Source organism: Sinohyriopsis cumingii, chromosome 5 (assembly GCF_028554795.1).
Source record: "Sinohyriopsis cumingii isolate HCF-2022 chromosome 5, ASM2855479v2, whole genome shotgun sequence".
NCBI classification, from domain to species: domain Eukaryota; kingdom Metazoa; phylum Mollusca; class Bivalvia; order Unionida; family Unionidae; genus Sinohyriopsis; species Sinohyriopsis cumingii.
Genome location: NC_142965.1, coordinates 8,635,796 through 8,651,166, shown reverse-complemented (window position 1 = coordinate 8,651,166; position 15,371 = coordinate 8,635,796). Strand labels below are relative to the sequence as shown.

General features: G+C 35.1%; 1 protein-coding gene across 2 annotated transcripts in view; it reads left to right on the top strand.

Annotated features, from left to right (window-relative positions):
* Positions 1-4,711: 4,711 nt before the first annotated feature.
* The window catches only part of LOC149798602 (uncharacterized), a 41,463-nt gene continuing 30,803 nt past the window's right edge, over positions 4,712-15,371 (top strand). Inside the window, exons 1-5 of one of the 2 annotated variants that reach the window (XM_089957422.1) lie at positions 4,750-4,868; positions 12,176-12,199; positions 12,549-12,659; positions 14,777-14,887; positions 15,246-15,272. In XM_089957422.1, the coding sequence (XP_089813548.1) occupies positions 4,808-4,868; positions 12,176-12,199; positions 12,549-12,659; positions 14,777-14,887; positions 15,246-15,272 (334 nt within the window). In that variant the 5' untranslated portion in view covers positions 4,750-4,807. Of the gene's footprint in view, positions 4,869-12,175; positions 12,200-12,548; positions 12,660-14,776; positions 14,888-15,245; positions 15,273-15,371 lie in introns of both variants that reach the window. The other variant, XM_089957423.1, reaches the window with a different exon arrangement.

The window sequence follows — 15,371 nt, the reverse complement described above, 5'->3', positions numbered from 1 at the left end:
CGTATTCGTGACTGTAATCATATCTCGCTTGTCAGAGTAAATTTTATCAAATCAGAGCCTCCTGTTGTAGCCACATGTTTCTTTACGCACACGGTTCGAAAGATGGAGAAACCGTTGTATCTGCCGTGACAACATCTCATCGCACAATGTGCAGCAGGTTGCCGGAAAAAGCTTATAGTTTTACTGCGGAAATTGTAACCGTACTAAAACTTTATTCCTGTACTGGTTCAGTTCCAAAACTCTACATTTGACAAAAACGTTAATATCCCGAATATTAAAAGAAGATATGATTGCTCATATAATCTAGAAAATAGTATGTACTGGTGGATGTCTTCTCAGATTTTTATTTAGGGTAATGAAATGCTGGATAAGGCGGCAAAAAATTCCCTGCAGTCACCCGCTTTCGAATAGAAGATTCCATGTACTAATTTCAAATATTTTAATCGGAAGGTTTCATATGCTTGGCATAATATGTGGAGTGAAAACTCAACAATCTTCGAAACATCTAATCTCATGTAGAACAGAAACGAGATGGTACTGAGGCGATCTAGTGTAGGACATGCCTATCCGACTTCTGCATACATTCTAAAGGGCGAAACCCAACCAGAGTGCATACCCTGCCTGTGTCTACAGACAGTGGAACCAATTATTGTCGTATGTAGGAACTTCTACGCTGTGAGGCAGAAGTTTACTTTTTATTTAAGTCAATTCATTCATGGAAGTAAATGATGTACCGCCAGAGGTAATATTGGACTTTTTAAGGGAATGCGGTTTTGATCCCACATTTTGAAACTATATTTTAAGGATGTCATATTTTTTCCCTAAGCTTTTATTTTATAAACATCTTACCGAATTTTATCATCTTTACCTTTTATCTTTTATTTTATAAACATTATATAGAATTTTATCATCTTTACCTTTTATCTTTTATTTTATAAATATTATACAGAATTTTATCATCTTTACCTATATAGAGTTGACCGATTTTTAATATATTTACCTTGTATATGTTATGTTTTATCATATAGTATTTTATGCGAACGTTTATTTAGAGGGGTTTATCGTCCTGTAGGTTTCATGCATTTCCTTTTATTTTACCTTCAACGAACTTTACTGTTCATTAGCATCATAAAGCCATTTTGTGCTGACGTACCTTTCTTCTGTAATATATTCGGAAATGCATTCACGAGAATAAGCCCCTTTGTGCTAACCTTATGAGCTTTCAGAAGTACACTGTTTGCAATAATAATTAGATTTTGAGGTTAAAAATGTAGCACTTACAAAACTAAAATTTTGGGTCAAATTTCATTCGTTAATTTTCTTAAGAACGCGATCAAATTGATTTTCAATTGAACTACATGTCATTATATACTTTGAAGTGCTAAAATGGACAAGGATTTTTTTGGAAAGAATAGCGCTTATTTTAAATTCAATAACACTCATTTAATATATAAATTGACAGACGGTACGATACATTGGTTCGACCGTACCAAGAACTGGAAGTGATTTTTTAAACAGATTATAATTTTTAACTTTTATAACTTTTCTATATTGTTTAATGTCTCAGTCATTTTGGAATATACAGGATTGTCATTTACAAATATAATGCTTCTTATGCCAGGCAATACAAATTTAAAGAATTAATGTCTATTTTTTTTTTACATATGCCGAGAAATTTTTGGGTTTATTTTTATGCAAATAATGAGTATTTCTCGTGCTTTTTCCAGACAAGTAAGGGGCCATCCATTTAGTACGTACGCATGGAAGGAGGAGGAGGAGGAGGTGGGTAACCCAAATGCATTAGCTTTCATATGGGGGGTCTACTGATAATGTACTTACGCATAGAAAACGGAGGTGGGGTTGGGTGGGGTGAAACCTCGATAATAATTTGTCTAATAAGTAACCTGTTCGACTGGGTTCAGTCGGCGTTTGAATTTTAACGGACACTTGACAAACTGTTTAAAGTTATGCAGCTTGTTTCTCTGATGCAACCAGACATTCAACGTCGGTGGACTATTTGTTTTGTTAAACACATATATATTATTAATCCTTTATGGATTAAATATAGGCCGTTCAATAGAATTCGAGGGGTGGGGGCGCGTCAAGCATACGTACGCAGGTGGGAAGTGTAAAAATGTACGCTTGTGTACAGTGAGGGGGAGGGGTCAAGCTTTGCCAGATTTATGCTTACGTACTAAATGGATGGCCCCAAAGCCTTTCAATTTAAATAATGCTGTTGCTCAATACGAACTCATCGAAACTACAGGCTAAAGTTCAGGTTTTGATACGAGTCGAATACAGGAATATAACTAGTTCTCGTTAAAAATGGTACCAAACAAAATTGAACTGAATCTTCATCAGGCAAGTCGCACAAAATGTTTTTATTTTGCCGACTACCTCTTGGGCACACATGAATCAAAGTTCTACTAAACTTCATGAGGTAAAGGGACAGGGGCTGAATTAAGACTACTAAATAAGGAACGTGTTTATGAAGTATGGGCGACTAATAACAGCGTCTCAAAACTGACCTAAATGTCAAATTCAATCGAGGTGAAAAGCACGGACGGACTCCTGAAGTTACACAAAATGATCTCAGTACAGCAACAGGCTATTGGACACAAACTGATCTCATTAGAGGAAGAGACTTTCTACACAAACGGGTCTCATTATAGCAACAGGCTATCGGACGTTATCGGACACAAGCTGGTTTCATTACAGTAGGAGGGTTTCAGACACATCACCTGATCTCATTACAGCAACTGGCTATCGAACAAAAACTTGTCTCTTTATAGCAACCGGCTATCGAACAAAAGCTTGTCTCATTACAGCATCAGGATATCAGGCTCACGAACTATCGTTATTTAGAACACTATTGCAGTTCACATAGCGGAGTGCCTCAACAAACAAACATCAGGTAACATCTGGATTCTTATAACCGCTTTTGTGGAGGCTGTACCTTTGAAGCAGTGATCGTTGTTTGGGGTTAACGGTAGAGGGGCAGTTATGAAGGGTATAGCTCAAAATCTGTAAGACGTACAACAAAAGGATACTGAGTGCACATGCCATTTTTATCTCCATTTACTCTAAAAATATCGTTAATTTTCCAAAGCTCACTAGTTGAAAATGAAAGCTTACTGCACTGTAGTGTAGTTTGGCTGGTATAGTGTCCGAGATCTCGCCAGACAATTATGTTGGGGAACAGTTCATCTGGAGAAGGTAATAATAGATTTAGTATTTCACGTGTCATTTTATGACATTGGTGCGTGGTAATAGTGTCCGCTGAAACAGATGATGACCATAGCCATGTATATTACACCTGTTCCAAGGGTAAATCATGTATGCAGTCCTAAACAAACTCTGTAGATAACCAACAGGAACTTGAGAATTAACCATGTGATATATTTATTTTCCATAATTGATACATATATACAATAACACTGAATGACGTCATGGCATGGTGTAAGACAAGAGCATACTGATGCAATCATCGGGCTATATTTTGTCATTATGCCGTTTTTTGTTGTTGTTTTATCGCATAAATGCTTTGTTTCTGGTTATGTAGTAAATATTATCTTACATTTGAACTCATTCCAAATAAAATTTATGAAACCGTCGAATAATATCAATCTCTTTCTAGACTCACTAAAGATACAAGTTATTCTAACAATTTCTTAAATTTCATTTCAAATTCTCAGTGGTTTATATTATCGTGTACAGTGCGTGCTCAGCCATTTAACAACGTCATCATCAGCAACGTGCATAGGTGCAGTCCCCCGGGGAACTTTTTAGTGGACAGTTGTTCACAATGTGTGACATGGTCTGAAGAGCTCCACAGCAACAGGAAGAGTTAGCGGCCTGGTCCGATCGGACAAGGTTGACTGCACAATTACCTTGTCCTGTCCGAAAGCGATTCAGCGAGGTCCACAGATGACGTCGAAAGTTGAAGCTATGAGGGTAGACAGATGGCTCAGCTACAAGGGAGTGGTTTACAACATCTTTTGAAGACCACTCAACCCTCCATGCTAAAATAGCTGTCATATCCTTCTGCAACGGACCTAACCAGATTGGGCATCTCGAAGTCAAACGGACTGCTGGATGTGAGGTGATGACCATGTGCATTGGAAGTTTCTCAATGGCATAGACCTTAGCCAACATTTTTGTGGTTGCTTCCTGTCGACGCAGATGTGTGCAAACCGAATTCAGGAGTGAATCCCGGTTACGTGCCACTATCAAGTGCGCACTGGTGTAAGAGTCTCTGTGGACGTAATGAGTGGATATTGTACGAGTGTAGCGTTGCAAACATAACGCTGATTTGTAAACGTCAGATCAGTTTCGTCCAATGACAGATATAATTTCCAAAATGATTTGTTTGTAAATAATTACACATGGCTTCACATTATCACATGAAGATTTAACCCATTAAAAAAATAATTAAAACATAAAAAATAAATTAAAATATAAAACCACATTTTTTTTATTGAATTTCGAACAGTTTCCCGTGTACAAATGCAAAAGCTATGTTCACACAAGGCACATATGTATTATTTTATATTGTGATCAAAACTGACAATCTACGGTGCATATTTTGGCTCCTGGAGATAAGCAAGTACGTTGCCAGACTTATCAAGCTTGAAAACCGTACTAACGGGAGATCAAACCACTCGGTGACATTTAGTACCCTTTTGGTCATGTTAGCAACCTGCACCTAAAACTTATCTGCAGACAACTATATAACCGCGGTTTCAAAAGTGGGAGCAAATTCGTGCAATAGTGACGATCACTTTCACAGGCATAGGTGAATTTCATCATGACCATGTTGTCCCTTTACGTGTTGGCGTCATTGTGCACGGCGGCATATGGAGAAAACCGTAAGTCTCGCCTCCCTTCTTTTAACTAAAGTAAAAAATTCAGAGATAATGGAATAATAATAATTATATTCCGATGTCATGCTTAAAAATATTCTGCATTGTTGCTTGTTTTTTTTTTTAAATTTTGTTTTGCTTTCTTTTTCGTTTCCAAGACTGCCAAAGGTTTTAGATGCCTGTATTACGCTAATATCTTTGCATGATTCATATCAGTAAAGGTTGTGGACATTACTATTATTTCAAACGTTATTGGCAAATTGAGAAAAAAATGGGATTGTTTATCTCGTGCAGGCTTAACATGTTTCCTCAATTTAGGTTCCATGTTTTCCTCAGTTTGAGTTCCCTTTTGCAAATAACCCAGACAGCAATGTAAATAGGTCTTCCTGAAATTTTAGAAAACTAGTGTACTATGTTTCTTCCGGACAGAGTAAAAATGTCATCTACTATTTGTTTATCTTGAACTTAGGACTTTTCATGTAATAATAATACTGTATTTGTAAGTTATGTTATCCTCCAAAATGTTGACCACCCTTAGAAACAAATTGCACGTGAGTTGGAATCTTAAAAAGTGCACAGCGAGACCTGCATAATCAAGCTACCTTTTAGACTGTCCAAACCTGGACGTAATACAAAGAAGTTCAGTATCGGCTCATAAGTGAGCAGCCACGTAACATGACATTCTTTACGCAATATTGATTTTAAAAAAAACCAAGTACCAGTACCATAGAAACTAATATGAAAATTATATTTATAATTTGTAGTATTTGGTAATTATCTATTGCTTTTATGATAGACTATAGAAGGGGCGCAAAGATGATTATTATTGGGTGTCAGGGTTGGTGGCAAACATGTAGTGGTCAGCTATTCAATTTTACGGATGTTGTTGTTAACGGCTTTAACGACATTTTTCGGCACAAGATAGGCTATACACTGCGACCAGAATAAAGGGTGGAGGAAGAACCCAGGAAAACCCCGGAAAGAACCACCGAACCACGAGAAGCTACCGGCAAGCTTTCCTTACATAACCACGTTGGCCGAACCCGAGACTCGAACCCACGTAGGGGTGAGACGGCAGTGATTCGTAACGGTGAGCATTTTAGGCCACTCGGCCACTCGGGGCCCCTTACGGATGTACGCCTAAGGATATTTGGAGGTGAAATCCGGAGTGGGTGGGGTGGAGGCAAGTACCCTCCCCCCGCCCCTCTGTGCGAGTGCCCATGGACTGTAGTCCCTTATGTATAGGATCGTATTATTGTCTTATATTAACCTGAGCCACTGTCAAACATCGTTGATCAAAGTGATCGCCTTTAGTTTTAATTTCGACCAGCCTCTTTTGTAAGTTTTGTTGTAATTGTTTTTAGTACATCTGCAGTGATGCTTATATCTGGTGACTGTGATGGCCATTGTAATCTGTGTCATTATTGTACAGTAGCTATCGTAACCAAACTGCCACGTAGACTTAGAGAGTTCTGTGTGCTGTAATGATGGATATATATTGCCACAACCATTGAATGACGCAATGTATAACCAACCTTGGTAATTGATCTATCTACATCCTTTTACTATATCTGGTATTATTAACGGTACTCTTATATGGAATGCATTATTATACTGTGTCTTGAAATGATTGTTATCTATGAAGATGATTGTCTTATAAAAGTGACTGTCTTGTAAAGGTGGCTGTCTTATAAAGGAGACTGTTATGTTAGTGGTGGTTAGAGACGGTTTGTCTGAAAGAGTCTTTCAATAGTTTCAACTGAGGATCAACACACTAATGTTTATTTCGCAATTATTTTAAAATTAGGCAAAATAGTAAAGTGTTGACTATTTTGAGACAAAGTGATATTGTAGAGGTTTTGTAACGTAACTTTTGTATTTGCTTTAGTCGCAAATCAGTGTCTGTTGCCTTTATTTTACAAAGTAAATTATTTTGCTAGAAATCTCTAACAATATTTAAAAGGTCTTAAAAAATCTTATTAAAATAAAGATTAAAGGAACTTTGTGTCTGCCTGTAAAGGGTTTCATGGGATCATTGGGAAATTGGTTTGACCTGGTGACGGGGATGGGGCACACGGACCGGGGTGGATAAAGATATTTGATTTTAAAGATACATATATGCGGCCCATTTATTCACATTTTTGACCGCTCCGGTGGCCTAGTGGTTAGAGCGTCTGCCTCGGAAGTGGGAGGTCGTGGGTTCGATCCCCGGACGAATCATACCAAAGACTTACAAAAAATGGTACTAACAGCTGCCTCACTTGGCGCTCAGCATTAAGAGGTTAGTGTTAGGACTAGTCGGCCTGGTGTCAGGATAATGTGACTGGGTGGGACATCATGCTACATGTCTGCGGCATGATGCCCCAGTGCTAGACATCACTATAAACTGCAGACATCGTAGCGATATGACTCAAAACTTGTTAAAAGCTACGTTAAAAATAATAATCACACACCCACTCATTTTTGTAGGTTTGTCTTTTGTGGGCTTTTTATCAAGGTTTAGTTATTTAATCTGGACCTATTTCACTCAAAACATTCGTTGAATGTTTATTTTCTTAATTTGTACCTATATTATTATTATTATTATTATTATTATTATTACACTATTATTACTATTATTATTATCCGTGCATTTTTATTTCTATACAAAAATTACAAAATGTTAGTAAGTTTGCTCGAGTTTTCTTTCCTGCTATTAACGTGTCTTCCATAAGAATATTATTAAAGATGGTAAATCATTAAGTTAACTTAAGAATATTATTAAAGATGGTAAATCATTAAGTTAACATTAAAAATATTATTAAAGATGGTAAATCATTAAGTTAACATTAAAAATATTATTAAAGATGGTAAATCATTAAGTTAACATTAAGAATATTATTAAAGATGGTAAATCATTAAGTTAACATTAAGAATATTATTAAAGATGGTAAATCATTAAGTTAACATTAAGAATATTATTAAAGATGGTAAATCATTAAGTTAACATTAAGAATATTATTAAAGATGGTAAATCATTAAGTTAACATTAAGAATATTATTAAAGATGGTAAATCATTAAGTTAACATTAAGAATATTATTAAAGATGGTAAATCATTAAGTTAACATTAAGAATATTATTAAAGATGGTAAATCATTAAGTTAACATTAAAAATATTATTAAAGATGGTAAATCATTAAGTTAACATTAAGAATATTATTAAAGATGGTAAATTATTAAGTTAACATTAAAAATATTATTAAAGATGGTAAATTATTAAGTTAACATTAAGAATATTATTAAAGATGGTAAATTATTAAGTTAACATTAAGAATATTATTAAAGATGGTAAATTATTAAGTTAACATTAAGAATATTATTAAAGATGGTAAATTATTAAGTTAACATTAAGAATATTATTAAAGATGGTAAATTATTAAGTTAACATTAAGAATATTATTAAAGATGGTAAATTATTAAGTTAACATTACTCCCTAATCTGTTCGAGGGATGAAACAGGAATCGCATGAGAAGGAAAAGACCATGTTAAATTATTACAACTACTTCTAGATCTCAGCAATGTCATATTATATCATAAATGTTGTTACGCCAAACGACTACATCCACTGGGATAATGCTGTTTCTCTCTTAGCAGATTTGTATCATATCACGACAACATATACTGGGATAAGGGTGACTTTTTAAAAAATTTTTTTTTACCATGACAGATATTTTTACATCGAATTGCAAAGAAAGTTGTAAAGTTGTATCGCAACCTTGGAATTAACTTTATGAGATGGTCAAGTGTGGAACTCTTTAGATAATATGATTTAAATTTTTAACCCTCTTTCTAAAATGTGATACACAGTGTACAATGCCACCAGACATGTTGACCTTTGCATGAATGGTATCCTGTCCTTATCAACAGAACATATGTCGTCTCAAGTACACGTGGTGAATGGTATCAGTAAAAGAGAGAGAGAGGGGGGGGGGGGTTCTTTAAACCAATTGAGTGGTTGTGATTTTGACATTCAAATATGCAGTGCATACGTTTGATACGACAGTTGTTTCATATGAAACCAGACAAGGTAGGCACGGCTTGTAAATGAAATAAACCGTCTTATCAAAACAATACTTTTTTCATCAAAGGAACACGTGTTGAGAAGAAACGTAAAGCAAGCGTGACTGCAATACAATTCTTGAGCCCTTTCCATGTTTAGAATGAGCATACTATAATTTACACCCTGGACAATTTTAAATTAAATTCGGTTTTAATTAATTTCCTCGGCAATATTGATATTGTTCACAAGGTTAGATGAAAAGGTGTATTCCAGCTGATAATATGCCATATTTCAGTAAAGGTTACTTATTCCGGTGCCCAGTAATACTAATCCTATCACTGAAATATTGGTAATTTTAAGCGTGGAAACATCCTTTGAACCTTCCGTAATATATCTGAAAATGAACATATTAAATAAGTGATGCCAAAAATTTGTTTAATATAAAATTTCTTATTGTCTGTTTGCTAGAAAATGTTTTAAGTTTCCGTTATATGTAACAGAACATAAACTTTGCTTTTCTTCGTAATTTTCTCAACGTAGGTATCGATAGATGAATCAACATCTTGACATAACGATATTTCACACCTTGCCTGTGACGATCATTTTTCAAATTATTGTACAACAAAAACAACAACAACAACAACAGCAATAGCAACAATTCTGTATAGGCTTTTAAGTAGCGTAGATTTAAGAACTTAGAGATCAAAGTTCATAACCATTCATTAAAATACTGATATTATGAGCTTGAATGCATAGCTGGTTTAAATTTGGTTACAGTATGTTTCATCGCAAACTGTGGCAACATATACCGTCAATCTGGAGTGATTTTGTACTGAATTGAGAATGAATTACTGGGGCGATATGCACGCCTGTCTGTACCAGTGCCTTTGAGGCATTTTCTTGGCGATGTGTACATGACTGAGATTATATAGGGGCTGGTCCGTGAGGGCAAGGCTAAGGGTGCCGTAATCCGATGACCTGAGTTCGAACCTCTGTTGAGTACGAATTAAAATGTCTCTAACTGTATGACAGTATAACTGATTCGTATCTAAAAATTATGTTAATGTTATCAAGCATTCCCATTTTAGGTCCAAGGATAGCACTTATCCGCTCTGTTTGGTATATACTTGTATTCTTTCTTTCTTTCTTTCTCTCTCTCACCTCTCACTCTCTCTCTTTATCTTCGTGTGTGTGTTTGTATATATATATATATATATATATATATATATATATATATATATATACACACACACACACACACGTATTTGTTCTCCAATGCCCAAATGGTATGATCAACAAAATACTTCTTGCAGCGATATTATATGTGATCTCCATTTGTCACTTTAAAAGAAAATATTTGCAATTGGTTTATTCTTTAGTGTATGTCTGCACGTTGTGAATTATGCATGCATTGATTTAACCTGTGGGATCTATCGTGAACCAGACAAGCAGTCAAGGCAGACGCTACGTGTACATTTATGTGAGACACCATCCTTTGGTTATCGTACATATGGGTCGGTGCATGAGTTGGATCTATTCTCTTATCTTTGTGCACCTAGTGACCAATACATGTATTACTGGAGATATCCAACGCTTCGGTCCACAAAGATTATTGAGTCAACAAGTAGCCTTCTCAAAATAGTAGTATTATAAAATGCAACTTTATGCTTGCATAATACAGAAATGTGTCCGCACCCTATGTACAATTTTAATTAGGAATCTAATGGTTTATTGTGTATTGCGTTGTTGCAATATCATTCAAATACACTAATTGTTATAACAATCTTAAATGTCAAGAAGTATAAGCAGGTACTGTTAGAACTTAAACATTTTTGACTTGAACTAATCTTTGAATATATATATATATATATATATATATATATATATATATATATATATATATATATATATATATATATATATATATATATGCGTGTGTGTGTGTGTGTTATGTACGTTTTAAAATCGATACCACTAGATGTATACATTTTTAATTAAAAGGAAACGCTGTGACATACAATTACACATACTTGCATTTCCAATGCAGTTAAGATTGACTACAATCATCTGTGTATCGACGGAATGAAGAAACTCAGCACAGCCCTGTCCGGTGTGTCCGCTCGCTGCAAAATGTAGTTCTCAACCTTTTGCGAGTAATCACAATCTCCTTTGCAACTTGATAAATTGTGTCTTTTAGTTTTCGAACTTTTATTTTCATTCAAATTGACTGAAAAAATATAAGACACAATTATAATTTAAACAAGAAACATGGTTTAAATTAAGAAAGTAGAGCACAGAAGCACAGTATAGCTAAGTTCTTAAACATTTAACGCGCTGGCTTTCATATATCCTCTAGCATATTGAAACGAGTTGGAAATATAAACCAACCGAAATGAGGAAGCAGCAAGAGATAATGAAAACATTTAAATTTATTTAACGTTCAACTAAGTCATTATTATGTTTTAATTGATAGTACTACCAGACATACACTTGTTTCTATCCTCAATTTCCAATTTTCCCCTTTCCGTCGCTTCGTGTGACTACATTTTGCCATCACGAGAGAGAGAGAGAGAGAGAGAGAGAGGGGTTTTTTTTTGTGAAAAAATCTGCGCCATGTTAATTTAATTTATAAGACGGGGGATTATCAATGGTTTTATCGTTATTTCATTCCCACGCTAATGATTATATTTATAATCAGTTGAAATTCATCACAGATTTAGAGAATATAGAAGCAACAGAATACCCTTGAAACACAACCTATTGTTGAAACAATATTTTATATATACGTATTAATGTGCCAAGGCTGATCACAATTCAATATACCAATAGTATTGACTTTTCAAATTGCTTTATACCAACGCTTTAAAAACGTCGCTGTTTTTAATATATAAATTTAAAATACACTTTTAAAAATTAACTTTTAATGAAAACATTCAACGTGATGTTAATAGAGAAACTGGCTACCAAGTGATAAAGATAAATAATTAAAAAAAACAGTAAAAGTTGAAAAAAGTACTGCGGGACAACAACTTCGATTAGTGTTTTCGGGAGTTTCGAGTTTTCTGAGGCAGCATATTTGATGATGCACTTCATAAGACTGAAGAAGTTAGTGGAGAGAGGCCGAGTATTAGAATTAATGCTGTTTGAGTTACTTAAGTTTTATTGTTGTTGTTGTATATATAATGGAGCCATTTACATTTTTACCGTACTTCAAAAATGTGTTTATCCTAGCATTCATTTTAGTTTATAATGATTTTAACTTCCTTTCCACCATTCAAAACGTGGTTCCGGTATTGTGAGTAGGAAATTACTTTATATTTTAAGTCATTTTACTGATCAAAATAAGTTGTTTTCTTTGTCTTCCATATTAACTTGTGTTCAAAACAAACTGGATTGCCCAAGTTACACCGATCGTCCATCTCCATTTTGTTATATTTCTCTCTTCTTTCCATCCTTTAGTTGTTTTACAGTGATATATATGGACAGACGAAGGAGTCCATGCTATTTATTTAAAAAGTAGGTGAATATACACATGCACAGATGGATAGGGATGGACAGACAGACAAATAGATAGGGAGATAGCTTGATAGATAGGTAGGTATATAGAGACTTGTATACAAGTGTACGTTATTTTCCAATTGCAGCATGTGAAGATATACTTCCTAATTGCCAGAATTTAGCTGACAAGTACTGCAAAGCACCATATGATAAATTAGCCGCTGATGTATGTGCAAGGAGATGTCAACTATGTCCAGGTAAGAAAAGACCACAGGGAGATGTCAACTAAACCCAGGTAAGAAAACACAGCAAGGAGATGTCAACTATGCTTAATTAAGGAAACACTGCAAGGAGATGTCAACTAAGCCCAGGTAAGAAAACACCCCAAGGAGATGTTGTTAACTATGCTTAATTAAGGAAACACTGCAAGGAGATGTCAGCTATGTCCAGGTAAGAAAACACCCCAAGGAAATGTTGTTAACTATCCTTAATTAAGAAAACATTGCAAGGAGATGTCAACTATGTCCAGGTAAGAAAAGACCACAGGGAGATATCAACTAAGCCCAGGTAAGAAAACACATCAAGGAGATGTCAACTATGCTTAATTAAGGAAACACTGCAAGGAGATGTCAACTAAGCCCAGGTAAGAAAACACCGTAAGGAGATGTCAAATATGCTTAATTAAGGAAACACTGCAAGGAGATCTCAAGTGTGCCCAGGTAATAAAACACCGCAAGGAGATGTCATGTATGCTCTATTAATAAGACACCGCAAGGAAATTTCAAGTATGCTCTGGTAATAAAACACCGCAAGGAGATCTCAAGTATGCTCTGGTAATAAAACACAGCAAGGAAACCTCAAGTATGCTCTGGTAATAAAACACTGCAAGGAGATTTCAAGTATGCTCTGGTAATAAAACACCGCAAGGAGATGTCAAGTATGCTCTGGTAACAAAACACTGCAAGGAGATGTGAAATATGCTCTATTAATAAAACACAGCAAGGAGATTTCAAGTATGATCTGGTAATAAAACACAACAAGGAGATTTCAAGTATGTTGTATGTATAAAACACAGCAAGGAGATGTCAAATATGCTCTGGTAATAAAGCACAACAAGGAGATTTCAAGTATGCTCTGGTAATAAAACACAACAAGGAGATTTCAAGTATGCTCTGGTAATAAAACACAACAAGGAGATTTCAAGTAGGCTCTGGTAATAAAACACAACAAGGAGATGTCAAGTATGCTCTGGTAATAAAACACCGCAAGGAGATGTCAAGTATGCTCTGGCAATAAAACACCGCAAGGAGATTTCAAGTATGTTCTGGTAATAAAACACCGCATCGTATACCCATTCAGTTGCAAGAACATTTAGGATCGACACACATATTATAAAATATCCTCAGAGATGTTTTTATTTACAGGCGTCGCTTTGACATGTTAAAAAGAGGATAATTCAACACACACACACACACACACACACATTGCAAAAGTGAAGAGTTCTTTTTACTTTAAAGGAAATATTGGATAAGAAAAATAATCTGCGATGGGATTTGCACCTAGACAAGGAAATCCCAGTCACGGGATTACATTATGCCTCCTCACGTGGCAAATCTCGTGGGGAGACATATAACTTTGACTGGGATTTCCTTGTCTAGGTGCATACACCAGCATAGATTCTATTATTCTTGGCCAAAATATTTCCAAGTTTCTAGTTTTCAAGGCTTGAACTAAAACTAAGCAGAGAATTTGTTTTTTTTACTGATCTTTAGCACTTCATTGCGTAAAGGTATCATAATGTTTTGTTTACATGGTTATGTTTTTCGTTGATTATCTAAGCATGTGATTGAATTCTTCACTTTTGTCCCATTTTTACGATGTATCACTTCAGTAGGTCATTTTCGTCGTGGAACTGTGTAGAGGAGCCAAAGAAGGGTTCCGATTATAGCACCATAATTACTTCTGAATAAAATGTTGTGACAGTTGGACACTGCTCCATTTTGACAATTTGGTATTTAGCATCGTATATATTTTCTGCTAATACAGTTATTTGTATCCAAGTTATGGAACAATTAATATTTTAATTTATGTGCGTCTTTCTTCAAAATCTAATAGACTGTGGCATGTATGTAAGAACTTTTGTACTCTAAAGTAATAAAACTGGCGCACAATGAGATGTGTTTACTTCATATATGGAAGCTTCTGTATATATGAAAATCCTGTAATTTCATTGCCGTCTGCATCTACTGGAGATAAAGAAAGACAAAAATCTGTGGAGATAATTCGTAGAGCGTAGAATCAGTTCCTACCATAAAGACAATCACAAATACAAGAATACTTTAAATTTTCCCTCTTCTTTTATGTGTTTCCGAAGAAAGCTCAGGCCGGATTGAGAAAAGAGCACACGGTCAACCAGGCTGGCTAGACCATTGCTGGGATATGGCGTCAAACCATCTCCAGGATCCCTTTTGTTCCTTACTGACAAGTGAGTAGTAGTTAGCTTTTTCCAAATGTACAGTACGAACATTATTGATAAAATCAACCAAGATAATCGTAGTACGATTCAAAACATATTACAGGCTTGTTCCAGTATTTTCCATGTATGCTATAAGCTGAGGGTATTTATTTATTTGTGCCCGGTTTGTAAGCTTGTGTTTGGACTTTGGTCAGGATCGTATATTATATTTATATGTAACTCACATAAAGGTTTTAATATTGCTGAAGCTTTGCTCTCTCTCTCTCTCTCTCTCTCTCTCTCTCTCTCTCTCTCTCTCTCTCTATATATATATATATATATATATATATATATATATATAAACATCACTTGTCTTTTTTGTTCACAGCTCCAGTGCCGACCACCACATCCACACGTAAGTAAAGCAGGTCATTAGTTTTGAACGATTCACCTTCTGTGGAACATTTAATTTGAACGAAACAGCGTGTACATAATATCTACACTAACGTCAGTC